Here is a 12,336-nt window from a genome sequence, read left to right as displayed (position 1 = left end):
TTTAATCCTATAACTTAGGAATGCCAGCTCCAGAAAAATCTTCTAAGTTCCTTCTGGGAGGAAGATGGGGCTCAGAGGAAGAAGCAGATAGGAGCTGAGGCTCAATAAAAGTCTCGGGCCCTTTCTTATCCCCACAAGGGCCTATCCTACCATAGTTTCATTGGAAAACTCCTGTGGAGAGGGAGGCCTTTATTGTCTGTAAAGGTGCCTGGCTGAGAAAGTGGGCAGAGACCACAGGCGAAGGCAGGCATAATTGCTGATTGTAAACTCTGTTTTATCAGTGATCAATGAGCTCGATGGCCTTGCCAAAGGGCAGGAGACAGACCACCGGGCTGGGGGCTATGCCCGTGTGGTACAAGAAAAGGCCCGGAAATCCATCGAGTTCCTCGAACGGAGATTTGAGAGTCGGGACTCTTGCCTGCGGGCCTTGACTAGCCGTGGCAATGAACTTGAATCCATCGCCTTTCGCAGTGAGGACATCACTGGACAGCTGGTGAGAGCCCCCCAGGGAAAGTCCATGGTCCACTTTAAAAAGTGTTCCTGGCCCGGCACTTGGGAGGCAGAGACAGGCGAATCTCTGTGACTTCAAGGTCAGCCTGGTCTGTAAGAGCGAGTTCCAGGACAGACTCCAAAGCTACAGAAAAACCCTGTCTCGGGTGTGGGGAAAAAATGTGTTCCTGAAAGGAGGGAGTAAAAGAAGGCTTTTTGAGCCTAGGACAGTTAAACTCAGTCAAGCAGAGCCAGAGCATTCTTGAATGAGCCTCCAGGACAACCCTGGAAGTACCTCTGCCTCTGCATGGCGCCCCCTTCTGCCCAATGGTGATTTTCACACTGTTTTCTTCCAGGGTAACAACGATGACTTGATCCTCTCCTGCTGCCTGCACTACTGCAAAGACAAGGCTAAGGATTACATGCCCACTAGCAAAGGTACAGTCTGGCCTCTCCTTGGACCATCCATCCCTCTGTCCTACTTTATCCTACCCATCCATAGTTCGTAAGAAGAGTCCCTCTACTGACTTTGGCCTGCAAAGTCCATACAGGGCCTATACAAGCCTGAGGCCATCTTGTCCATCCTCACAGAGATTAGACCTCCTATCATAGCTTCCTTGTCCCCAAACAATGTCAGGCGATCTGGGGCCAACTAGGGATGATCCTCGCTAGTCCTGCTCTAGGCAGTGAACATTCCCACTCAGTCTGCATCCATTTCCTTTCTTGGGTCCTCAGTGAGTTCCTTCTGACAGCAAGAATGTCTTATGATTCAGTATAGCTTGTTCTGGCCATGTTCTCCTGCACCCAGCCCTCTGCCGCCCTGAGAAGTAGAGCCTCTGGTGGGCATACTTTTTCTTGGCCATGCTCACCTCCCTAGCCATTTCAGAGTATCCCTTGAATGTTAACCTGTATCAGGCCTGCAATGGAGGTCCTCCCCAGCCATGAATAGGCCTTTCTTCCGGACCTCTATTGCAGTGAGCTGTAGTATTTTGTAGGCTAACTGGAGCTGGAAGTAGGGATTCATGATTTTCTTTCTGACTCTCTTGCTCCTCTAGCTCTAATAGAGGTCCATGCCCTCAGTTCTGACTTGCTGGCTAACCCAGGAATTGTACTCTGACTGCTCCTTCCTGCACATTAGCACAGCCCTCCCTCATGCCAGTGTTTCTGCACCAGGAGCTAGTCAGTAATCCACCACTGCTGTTCCACAGAGGGGCTACCACATGTACTCTCCCTGAGGGCCAGACCTGGAATGTACAACTGACAAATTAGAATCCTGACTGAGCCAGAAGAGTTTGTGACTTGCCCCAGGGCAGTTTCTTAGAGGGGCGCAGGATTGCAAAGATCCTGTGGAAAAGTATGGCTCCAGTAATCCTCAGCTACCAAACTGTTTTGTTCTTAGTCCAGATGCGTTTGGACTCAGGCTCTACTAGTCCTGCCACCACCCCTCAATCACCCCCAAACTGCCTACAGAAACCCACTGCCATCCTGGAGACCGCCCCTATCAAAGTTACATCAGCAACGGCTGGTGTAATCAAACCCCATTTGTCAGTGTGAATTCTTAGCAGATTAACTTGTCAGATTCACAGAGAAACCGTCACCAAATGTTTATGTGTAAACGATGTTGAATTTTAAAATCATGTGGATTATGGCGGATGGGGCCTGACAAGATGACAGTCTCTGGTTTCTAACAAAGTGAAGTTACCAGTGTCAAAACAGAGGATGTTTATTGTTAAAAATGTCTCAAAGTATCCACAGAAACCCCTGCAGACCCCTGCCAGCAATGCTGGGCCTTTGCTGGCTGACCTAAGGCCTAGGACTCTTCTGGTCTGAGGCCCAGGGCAGGAATAGTACAGTTGCAGACAGACCCAGACAACAGCTGGGAACCCCATGTAGCACACCACACCACTATCCTACCACATACACACATTCCAGGCCCAGGCAACAGAAGGGTCTTAGAACTCCCTTACTCACGACCACCTTCTTCACCTTCTGTACACAGCTCTCTCTCCCCTCTCTCTTTCCTCACCACCATCAGCCCCATGAGCCTCTCCCTCTTCATCCCCAAATTCCTCCCTAGGCTGAAAGCCAATTCTCAGCCTCCCTGCCTGGAGCTGGCAAGCCCAGAACTACTCAGGTCAGACATGATGTTTGCAATCCCCCAACCCGCCAGCCCTAGCAGTCCCCAAACACCACAGGACATTTCCTGTGCCTTTGCTCTCTGCCAGACCTCTACTAGGAAATGCCAGGCCAGGACTTAGGGGTAAACCTGCCACCCAAGCAGCCATGCACAGGGCTTAGAGTATCACTTAAGTGATTGCTGTTTAAGTGTAAGGTCTCTCCTGTGCGTTAGTCAGAAGCAGGGAAAGACTGCTGTAAAAACTTATCTAAAAGACAAAGGCTATCTGCACTGGTACAGATTGATTTCTAAGTTATGTAAAATGCGTCAAGAAAGTGTGGCTAAAAAGATCTTAGTGTTACAGGTGGAGGGTTCTATACATACACTAATGTGTGTATTTACAGAAGTACATAAGGATACTAGAAGGCACAGAGCTACCTGGGGTACAAGGCATCTGGGAGGACAATCCTGCCTCTGCTTTTCTTTTGAACCTTCTGTACTATTAGATGTACATAGATAACGGATTTAATAGATCCTTTAGCCATAGCCACAAAACCCTTTTAGCACAACCTCTCCTGAGAGATCCCTGGAGCTAACCCCTTTCCCCACATCTGTAAGCTGTTCCCTTTTAACTATTCATCTTTGGATTTTTAACCTTTGGGTACATAAAATGGAGAATGTGTTGTAAGGAGTGGGTAATGGGAATCTGGGGCCAACAGTATAGTTAGGAATCGATGGCAAGGGGCTGTTTCCTAGTAGTTCAGAATCCTGGAGGGCAGGTCTGTGGATGCCAATAATATGAGTACTCTTGGTCACCAGGCACAAGAGTCTTGTGTGGGAGGTGAGAGTTCACAGCAGCGGCACAACTCTTGCCTAGCTTGACCCTCTAAGCAGCAGAGGAGCGATACTCTGAGTCTGGAAAAAGGAAAGGGCTTGCCCCTGCAGGACCACATTCCCCTCAGGACAAGAAATGGCATTTGACACTTTATCCTCAGTAGAGCCCATCTGCTTTCTGTGCCAACAGAGGAACCGATCCGCCTGCTACGGGAGGTGGTGCTGCTAACCGATGACCGGAACCTGCGGGTGAAGGCACTGACAAGGAATGTGCCAGTGAGGGACATCCCAGCCTTCCTTACGTGGGCCCAGGTGGGCTGAGGGGGCCACACTGGGGCCCACCCCCATGGAACCATTCCTGAGAGGCCACCAGGCGTCCAGTGTAGCACGGAAGATGTCCACGTGCCTGAGCCACCAGTCCACCCAGACAATAAACCATCCTCTTCCAACCTCACGCCGTGGCCGTGCTGTGGGGGAGCCGCTCCTCAAGAGCCCCTCCCAAGGGTCAGGCGGAAGCTGCTGGGACCCTCCTGGGCTGCCAAGTTTAGCAGGGAAGTGACTGGCTACAGTGACAACAGGTGGACAAGCCAGATAGGCCACCAAGTTCTCAGCCTTTCTCCCTCCTGTCTGGTTTCAGGGCTGGAAGGAGGCCTACTCAACCCAGGGACCCAGCCACTCTGTAGTGGCAAGGGGGCAGAGGTTCCAGAGTTTCAAGTGAAATGATAGAGCCCTCAGTTTGCAGAACCTCTGTCCTGAATGTCTGAGAGGCTTTGGCTGTTAGGAAGAGTGTACCCAGGGGGTCTCTGTCTCCCTGAGGTCTAGGCCTCTATGGACCCACACTGGGTTCTGTCTGTAACAGCAGCTCTAGCCCTTTACTCAACACGCGCGCACACACAGAGACACATTTCCCTTCTTGTCTACATCAGTCTTTGTCCTTGCACTTTGCCCTTGTTTTCCCTTTGGGCAGTCATGGGTCTAGAGGGAAGGGACATCTAGTCTTGGGCCCATGCTTCCTGAGTGGCCTCCCACCTGCATATGCTCCTAATACTTGGCCTTCCTTTCACACTAGTACTCTCTTGGGGAAATTTCCTCAGACTTTTCCTGTTCCTTCTTTGTCTGCCTTCCCTTTCTAGTTGGCTCTTTCATCACCCCAAGGGCCCTCAACTTCCTCACCTCAGTTCCTTGTGGGGCTTCTCGTTCTGAATCCCCCACACACACACCTGTGACTGGAACCAAATAAAGCTTTCCCAGCTGTCCTTTCCTTCCCAATCCTCCTTGCACCTCTAAGAAGCTTCCCCGCTGGTAGAGGTGGTCCCAGAACCTGGGGTGTTCGTCCAGTTCCTTTCTCTAGCCTCCTATTCTCTACCCAGAAGAGGGGACACAGGGCTCCTTTAGCTTCTGAGGGTTTTGTTTTTCCTTGGTGCCCCTCTGTTCACAACCTCACTTGGAGGTGCCCTACCAGGAATGAATTCCTTCGGTCTTGTACAGGGCAGAGGAAAAGGCAGTCTCTATTGGAGAGGAGTAAATCTCAGTAGATAACACAGCCCACAGCCTGACTGTACCCCCTTCTCCGAGGAGCAGTGTGCATCACCAGGGGTGCTCTGCCTTCTTCAGGCTCGGGGTCCTACTAGAAGAGAGCTGTGCAGGAGAGCCTAGGATAGTGATTTGGGGGTATAAATGCCCAGGGCTCAGAAGACGGTGTCTGTTGAGTTGTAAGGTCCAGGCCCTTTGAGGTCCTCTACTCGGCTGTGAAGGCCATTGGCTGAGGGTGGGGGAAGTGGGAGAACACCTTTCTTCTTTCTGTCCCATTTGAAACCCTGGTTTTGTTTCCTTAATAAATTTTTAGTTGTGAAACATAATTGACCTCCTGTTGGTCTATTTTTGGGACTGAGGAGGGGAGGCAGGCTCAAGCCTGTACACCTGTGTTGGGGCCCTGCCACCCACCCTGGTGCAGGGGCAGAAGAGAGCCACAGGATTAGGGACCTTGGTTACTGCTTTATTGCTGTTTGGTTGAGTATAGAAAATGGAAGCGGCTCTGGGAGAGCCTGTGTACAGACAAGGGAATATACAAAGGGACAGAACGGGAACCAAGGAGACCTCGCTCCAACCCAGCTAAAGCTGGGCTCAGGATAGGGGCCACCCGGGGCGCATGCAATAAATACGATGGGGCCCCAGGGAGAGGAGGGGGACCTCGGAAACAGAGACAGGTGGGCCAGGGCTGTCATCCCTGGCTCAAGACCTGCCCACCCTGGTGGGTCAGGAAGGGAAGGATTGGCCCTGGGGCTAGTGCCACTTGTGCAAAATGAGGAACTTCACATTATCAGTCCCAGGCTGGGCAGGAGCCGGGGGGCGGGGAGGCCCTCGGCGGCTCAGTCCCCTCCCCTCTCCCCAACTGTGCCCAATGCTCCTACCCCAGCGGGGAGATTCACAGTGAGAATGGGTGTGGTCGCAAGGGCCGGAGGTAGGGCTGGGAGCGTCCAAATAGTGACCCCCCTCCCCCAAGAGCAGCACGGAGCCGGGGGGAGGGGGCCAACGAACCACAGGGAGAGGCGGGGTTCTCCTTTGGTCAAAGCTGATATCAAAAATATAAATCTCCCTTCCCCTATCCCACCCCCGTCCCGGGGTCCCCCCCCACCGGCTTCCCCGGGTTAAGGCACAAAGCAGTGAGGCCAGGTGAGGCGTAGAAAGGTGGGGCCACCACTGCGGCGCTGCCGCTGCTACCAGTTATCCCCGGACTGCCGGGTAGCGCCAGGCGCACCTGCGAGGGGCGCTTTAAGTAGGAGAGAAACGGTCGATGGTCCGGCCGTCTGGTCCCGCGGCCAGGTGCGCGCCCTGGCTCAGCACCTCTGCCGCCTTATCCGGGCTGAGTCCCAGCTCGGCAGTGAATTTGGCCAGCGGGTAGAGGCTCTCGAGCGCCACCTTGGGGTCGTGCAGGAAGTGCGTGGTCTGCGCCAGCAGCTCCGCCGCAGCTGCCTTGTCCTGTTGCTTCAGGCTCAGCTGTTCAGCTGTGAGGCGAGCCACAGCAAAGACACCCTCCGGGAAATCGAGCTTGCCCTTGCCGTCGGGGCCGGGGACGCCAGGTAGTCCCCCGAGGCCAGCCAGTGCCCCTGCTGCGCCGGCCGCGCCACCTACAGCATGCATCTTCATGTGGCTGATGAGGTTGCGCTGTTGAGCAAACTTGCCACCACACACCTGGCACTCGTAGGGCTTCTCTCCCGAGTGGATGCGCATGTGCTCCGTGAGGCGGTACTGACGGGTGAAGCGCATGCCGCACGCGTCGCACGCAAAGGGCTTCAGGCCTAAGTGACTACGCATATGGCGTGTCATGGTTCCGCGCTGCGTGAACTTCTTCCCGCAGATGGTACACGGATAGGGCCGTGTCAGCCAGTGCGTCTTCTCGTGCTGCCTCAGCGTGGCCGGGTCCTTGTAGCTCTTGTCGCAGGACGCGCAGCGGTACGGCCGCAGCAGCTCTCCCAGGCCACCCGGGGCCCCAGCGATCTTGTCCCCACCACCACCAAAGGGGGGCCCGAGGCCGGCGGCCCCAGCAACCACCTCAGCAGCCTCTGCCCTGCTATACAGCGCCTCCTCTTCCTCCACGTGAGCCTCCACGTGTGCATTCAGCTGCTCCGAGCTGGGGAAGCCTTTGCCACAGGGGATGCACACGTACAGGTTGTCACCAAAGCTCTCAGGCTCGCCATAAGCCAAGTGCGGACACGGGTAGCCATCCAGGTGGCCACTGGGTGGGCTGGGGTCCTCGCTGCTACCAGTCTCCTCACTGCTGCTCTTGTAGTCGTCTCCGTCAGCGCCTGTGCCTGGGTAGCGTGGCGGGGCCACCAGGCCGAGCGGGGGGCCCCCGGGTGAGGCTGCCGGGTCCCCCCCACCGCGTTCCTCGAGGCGCTCGTCTGGGGAGCGGCGATCTCGGACCAGATCATCGCCATAGCTACCCAGGGCTGGCTCGTGCTTCATCCAGCGGTAGAGGAGGCTGGGGCCGTCGGGGCGGACGGGGGGCTCGGGTCCCGGACTGCCGCCGCTTCCTCGAAACGGGTCTGGGGTCGGTACGGTCTCTTCCAGCTTTTGGAAGGGCAAAGGCGGCAGCAGCGGCAAGGCGAGCGGTGGCTCCTTGTAGACTGCGGACGCCGCATCGGGAGCGCTGTCCGGGCGCTGAGGCAGTTCTCGCTCACTCAGCGGTCGTTCGGGGCCTGAGGAGCCTGGCGGGCTCTTCTTGGACAGATCCAGGCCACAAAGCGGAGAGCAGCGGCGCTCCGGGGCGCAGAGTGAGGCTGCTGGGCCCGGGGCTGAGGCATACAGCTCGGCGCAATGGGTGTTGACCGCGGCCTCGGGTCCCGACGGCGGCTCGGCGGCAGGCGGCGGCGGCGGCCCGGCCGGGGACGAGTAGCAGGCCTGGATGACGGGCGTGGCGGCCCTCAAGCCCCGGCCGGGCCGCCCACAGGGCGCGTAGCCGCCGCCGCCGCTGCCTCCTCCCCGCAGGTGGCAGTACTTGCCGTGGCGTTTGAGGCGCTTCTTGCACAGAGCCACGAGGTCAGGGATCTGCAGGTAGCTGGCGGCGGCCAGCACTGCGCCCAGGCTCGGCTCGGCCCCCGGGGCCACTGCTGCTGCAGCTGCGGCCTCAACACTGTCGGTCAGGCGGCCGGTGTAGATGAAGTCCAGCACCAGGCGGAACACGGCCGGGCTCACCATGTCATGGTCCAGGTTTAGCAGGTTGTCGTGCACCACCAGGGACTTGAGGTAGGCGCTGCTGGCCGCCAGCACGTTCTTGTGCGCGCGGAAGAGGGCGTTCTGCACCACGATGATCACGTCGCACAAGAAGCCCTTGGTGCGCTGGTTGTTGAGCTGCAGCAGTAGCTGCCTCGAGTGGCCAGGCGCCTCCATCGTGTCCAGCATCGTCTGCCCAGCACACTCTCCTGCAGGGGACACACACCAGCTGGGTAAGAGCTAAGCCGTGCAGTGCCCTGGCCGCTGGCACCCAGCCCTCCTCTGCTCCCCTCCGCTTCCCCTTCCCCTCAGCTGAGCAGGAGCAGGGAGCACCAAGGCCTGGTCACTAACAGAGGAGCCTCGGCGGCCTCCGGGAGTTGGAAGCTAGGCCCGCTGGCCCCAGACCGAAGGAGCAGGAGGAGAAAGGCTGTGGATGGAGAGGAGGCCAGGTTAGCCTATTTATCCCAGACCCAGATGCTGCTGGGCACTCGAGCTGGGTGCTGGGAACTTCCAGGGAGAAAACTATTTGGGCGAAATGACCCTTTCGGAGACAATTACCCGATTTAAGTAAAATGTCCGCTTCAGGAAAAGTCATTCAGGGCCGAAAAGTTTGCCCAAGTGGGGAGAAAAGGAGCCGAGCAAAAAGCGCCACCCGCCTCGAGAGAAGTTGCCCCAGTTAGGGGAAGTGATAAGGAGGACGGGAGCACGATGCCCATCGAGGCGCCGCCCAGGCCGGGGGCTGTCAGGCCTTGGTTTGGGCCGGCCACCCTGGCGCGGCGCGGGGAGCGGAGGCAGTGGCTGCGGTGGCGGGCAGAGCGCGAAGGCCGGGCCCTGGCGCGGGGAGGGCGTTATATCGGGGCAGGAGGCTGAGGCAGGAAGCAGGTGGGGGGGAGGGGGGAGCCACGCAGCTCCCAGGGGAGGGAGGGGGCAGCGCCCCGGGCGGGCACGACGCACAGCCGGCTGCGGCCCTGACCCCGGCCTGCGCCCCACCCGCGTTCCCGACCCAGCCCCGGCCTCGACTCTACATCTCTTCCCCAGCTCCCCTCGGCCCCGTCTCCCCCGAAACTCTGCCGCCCCAAACTTGGGGGAAACTTTCCCAACTTCAGACAGGGCGGGAGGAGCGCGCCGGCCTTAGTCCCTCCAGCCCCCAGTTTCTCCTCTAGGCCCCCAATTTCAGCAGCCTGGCGGCCCCGGTGACCCACGCCTAGTCTTGAGCCGCCCTGCCCGCGGGCGAGCGCGCCCGCCCCTGGTCCCCGCCTGGCCCGCAGGGCCTCGCGGGCCCGTTACCTGCGGCCGCAGCCCAGCCCGGCTTCCCTCCCCGAGGCTGTGGCAGCTCCTAGCCTGCGCCCCACCCGCCCCGCTGCCAGGCGCCGAGCTGTGCCAGGGCAGCGCCCCTGGCAGCCCCGCCCGCCGGCTCCCCTTGCCTTCCCCTCTCCTCCCCAGCCCATGTGCGGGCAGAGCCGGCCCCGGACCGCTGACCCCGCTGTGAACCCGCCGCCGTGCAGCGGCCCAGCCGTCCCGAGTCCTCTAGGGAAGACACTTAGAGCCCTAAACGCCAACCACAACCCGGGGCGCCCGCGCCTGAGGATGCTCCCCGGCCGGCCCGCGCGCGAGGACCAGCCTGTCCCGGGTCCCATGCCTGCCCCTCCCGGTCGCCAACTCGAGGACCCACCTGGGGGGCATGTCGGAAGCCCCGGGCCCGGCTGCCGGCGGATCCAGGGGGGACGTGGCTGCAATGCGCTGCCCTCCGCCCGCCGGGCCCCCGGTCGGTCTGTCCTGCCGGTCCGTCCTCCCCGCGTCCTGGTCGCGTCTCAGCCCCACCGCGCTTTCCGCACACTCTTATCTGGAGCGGCCCGAACCGGCAGACGCTACCGCGGCCATGGCGCCACCTCGCGGCCGCGCGGGATGTGTGTGGCCGGGCTGCGACCTCTGGCGCACACCTGGGCTGGAGTCTTACAGATGCGGAGCTGAGCTGGAGATCTGCAGGTTCACACTTCCAGATGTGCCCATCTGGGGACGCAGATATCGGACCTGGGAGTCCCATAAACCTTAAAGTTTTGAGCTGCGTGCTATGTAATAAGGCGCCAATTCAGAAAAAGTTCTGTCTTCAGAAAGGGAACTCTGAAGTCGGGTGTGATGGCACACTCTTGTAATGCTAGCACCAGAGAGTTGGAAACAGGAGGACCAGGAGTTCAAGGTCAGCCTCTACGCCCTCTCTTCGGGAGGGGAAAAAAAAGACGGGGGTTGGAACACTAGTGACAGTAGGTGGTGAGAGGGCGATTTTGGAAACCCTGAATGAGATGAAGGTAGCTAAGTTCGGAGCGGGGAGGGGGGTCATTCATTAGGCATTTCTGAACACCGCTATCCACTCCTCAGGAACGTTATCAGTATGCACATCATTAACCGTCGATATTCAAACGCTGTCCAAGCAGTGACACTCGCAGCCCGCCCCCTCCTGGAGTCCCAACTTCTTGGGCTACTGCAGAAGCTGCTACAGAGAGCACCCCTGTGAAACAGGGTGGAGAGTGTATCAAAGAACCCTCCCTGAACTTACGGGTCTCCAGAAGGAACCTAGGATCCTCGACTGGAAAAAGCTGGACAGAGCCCCTTGGGACGTGTCCCCCACCCCCACATTCCTCATCTAAGCAGTTTTGAGGGATCCTGAGTGATTTTTTTCACCAATCCACCATTTGAGAATTATCACAAGAGCCGGCCGCTTGAGCTCCAACCCCTCCCAAAAGATCCTACACAACGCCAGACGAGGGAGGGCTCCATTCATGTTGGTGACGCCTCTTCTAGGTGGGAGGAGACCGTGCACCGGCTCGTGGGTGCTCTCCGGAAATGTCCCTGCGCAGCTGGGCGGAGGCACCAGCACCGTTGCAAGCACCGCGCCTCAGTGGCCCACGCTCCGCCTCCTCCCCGCACCTCCTGACCCCCGCCTACACCATGGGGGGGGTCCCCCCCAAACCGCCCACAGCTTCTTATTGGCTGCGCCTTCCTCCGTGGCCAAGCCGGAGAGGCTGGGGCGCAGTTACTATGGTAACCAATGAGGTTCCCAGGATCTCATCTCTCAGAGGCCTTGGAGAGCTTAGCAACCGCGCGGGGCCTCAAGACGGGTGGGGGGGCCGCGCTCGCCGCACCCCACGCTGTCCTCGAGCCCCCACGCCCCCGCTTGAGGTAGTGGCTGAGTCACTCGCCCCGGGGCCGCAGACACGGCCTCTGGCTGTACCAGTGAGACACCAAAGTCTTGGGCGCCCCCTAGAGGCTGCGTTTCATTGCCAGGAGACTTCTGCGCCTGGCCTAGGATTCTGGTCCAAACAAGTTAAGACCGTCCTTCGCAAGGTGTGCTCCGAGTCCGTCTCTGCCACGAACAGCCTTGTATCTCAGCACGAGACAACACAAGCACTGCGGACCCACTGTCGGCTCCGCAATTTCTGAACTCTAGGAGAAACGGACACAGTCTCTCGGTCGAGGGATATGCTTTCTAGCTGAAGCGAAGTGTTGGGGACGTGAAGGCTCACCAGAAATACTCTTAGCAATGGCTTTTGACAGATTTAATAGAGTTCTCCCACCAGATCGGAGGCCAAATCCCAAATGGCAAGCAAGGATTCTGTTTTTTCTCCTTTTAATGGGGTTAGATTGTAGGCGTCTGGAAAGAAGCCCCCAGTCTCTGTGTGTCTATCCGCTGACTGACCCACACAAGGTTCAACGTGTCCACTGTAAGTTCTTGTTCTATCTCTCTCCACCGTACCCCACCCACTCTTAAGCCGTCATTGCATCGCTATGGGGAGGACCACAGAGTCCTGTTCAAACGTCTCCGTGTACTCCCCCGCTCCTCTCTCCATGCCCCACGCCTCCCGCCCACGTCCTCGGGTTTTATTATGTAGCTATGGCTGGCCTCGAACTCCCTATGTAGACCAGGCCGGCCTCAAACTCACAGAGCCTCGTCTGCCTCCCATGCGCAGGGATTAAAGGCAGATGCGCAACATCATGCCCCGCCTTTTAACTCAACTTTCCCCTCCTTATCTCCCGGTCAACCTGGTGCAGCTTTCTCCCCTTGCTGAACCTAGAGATAGAATTGGGCTATTGCCCCACATCGCATGAGCCCATTTGGCCAATTCTCACTCCTCTAGAAATGGGTTCCTGCCAAGCTCAGCAGTCTCATTCCCTCTCTTACAAGCTTT

General features: G+C 58.2%; 3 protein-coding genes across 7 annotated transcripts in view; 2 read left to right on the top strand and 1 right to left on the bottom strand.

The window, feature by feature from the left end:
- Positions 1-5,298, top strand: part of Smg6 (SMG6 nonsense mediated mRNA decay factor) — a 242,521-nt gene extending 237,223 nt beyond the window's left edge. For all 4 annotated transcript variants that reach the window (XM_085695286.2, XM_085695284.2, XM_085695285.2 and 1 more), the window contains 3 exons: positions 282-493; positions 846-927; positions 3,630-5,298. In XM_085695286.2, coding sequence (XP_085551412.1) covers positions 282-493; positions 846-927; positions 3,630-3,760 — 425 coding nt within the window. In that variant the 3' untranslated portion in view covers positions 3,761-5,298. The remainder of the gene's footprint in view (positions 1-281; positions 494-845; positions 928-3,629) is intronic.
- A 116-nt stretch (positions 5,299-5,414) lies between these two features.
- On the bottom strand, positions 5,415-9,947 carry Hic1 (HIC ZBTB transcriptional repressor 1). 2 transcript variants are annotated; one of them, XM_087910307.1, is made up of 2 exons: positions 9,825-9,947; positions 5,415-8,361 (listed from the first exon to the last, which is right to left on the bottom strand). In XM_087910307.1, the coding sequence occupies exon 2, from the start codon at positions 8,339-8,341 to the stop codon at positions 6,212-6,214; it is 2,130 nt and encodes a 709-aa protein (XP_087766433.1). In that variant the 5' UTR covers positions 8,342-8,361; positions 9,825-9,947; the 3' UTR covers positions 5,415-6,211. The 2 variants fall into 2 exon arrangements, with proteins under 2 accessions (XP_087766433.1, XP_085551415.1); XM_085695289.2 differs by lacking the exon at positions 9,825-9,947 and adding an exon at positions 8,711-8,974.
- Positions 9,163-12,114, top strand: LOC148120890 (uncharacterized). The gene is made up of 2 exons (XM_087910317.1): positions 9,163-10,349; positions 10,529-12,114. The coding sequence occupies exon 1, from the start codon at positions 9,599-9,601 to the stop codon at positions 10,121-10,123; it is 525 nt and encodes a 174-aa protein (XP_087766443.1). The 5' UTR covers positions 9,163-9,598; the 3' UTR covers positions 10,124-10,349; positions 10,529-12,114.
- Positions 12,115-12,336: the final 222 nt, after the last annotated feature.

The sequence above is a fragment of the Myodes glareolus genome, chromosome 9, assembly GCF_982192425.1.
Source record: "Myodes glareolus chromosome 9, mMyoGla1.1, whole genome shotgun sequence".
In the NCBI taxonomy this organism is placed as follows: domain Eukaryota; kingdom Metazoa; phylum Chordata; class Mammalia; order Rodentia; family Cricetidae; genus Myodes; species Myodes glareolus.
The sequence above is the reverse complement of the archived record's forward strand: the minus strand, read 5'-3'. Positions and strand labels throughout refer to the sequence as shown.

What these genes read in the sequence shown, in the direction of transcription:
- LOC148120890 (XM_087910317.1), top strand. Translation starts at nt 9,599, where the DNA reads ATGTGCGGGCAGAGCCGGCCCCGGACCGCTGACCCCGCTGTGAACCCG.
- Hic1 (XM_085695289.2), bottom strand. Translation starts at nt 8,747, where the DNA reads ATGACTTTTCCTGAAGCGGACATTTTACTTAAATCGG. An exon ending in GGACATTTTACTTAAATCGG is followed by an intron (nt 8,362 to 8,710) that starts GTAATTGTCTCC and finishes TGTCCCCTGCAG; the next exon opens with GAGAGTGTGCTGGGCAGACG.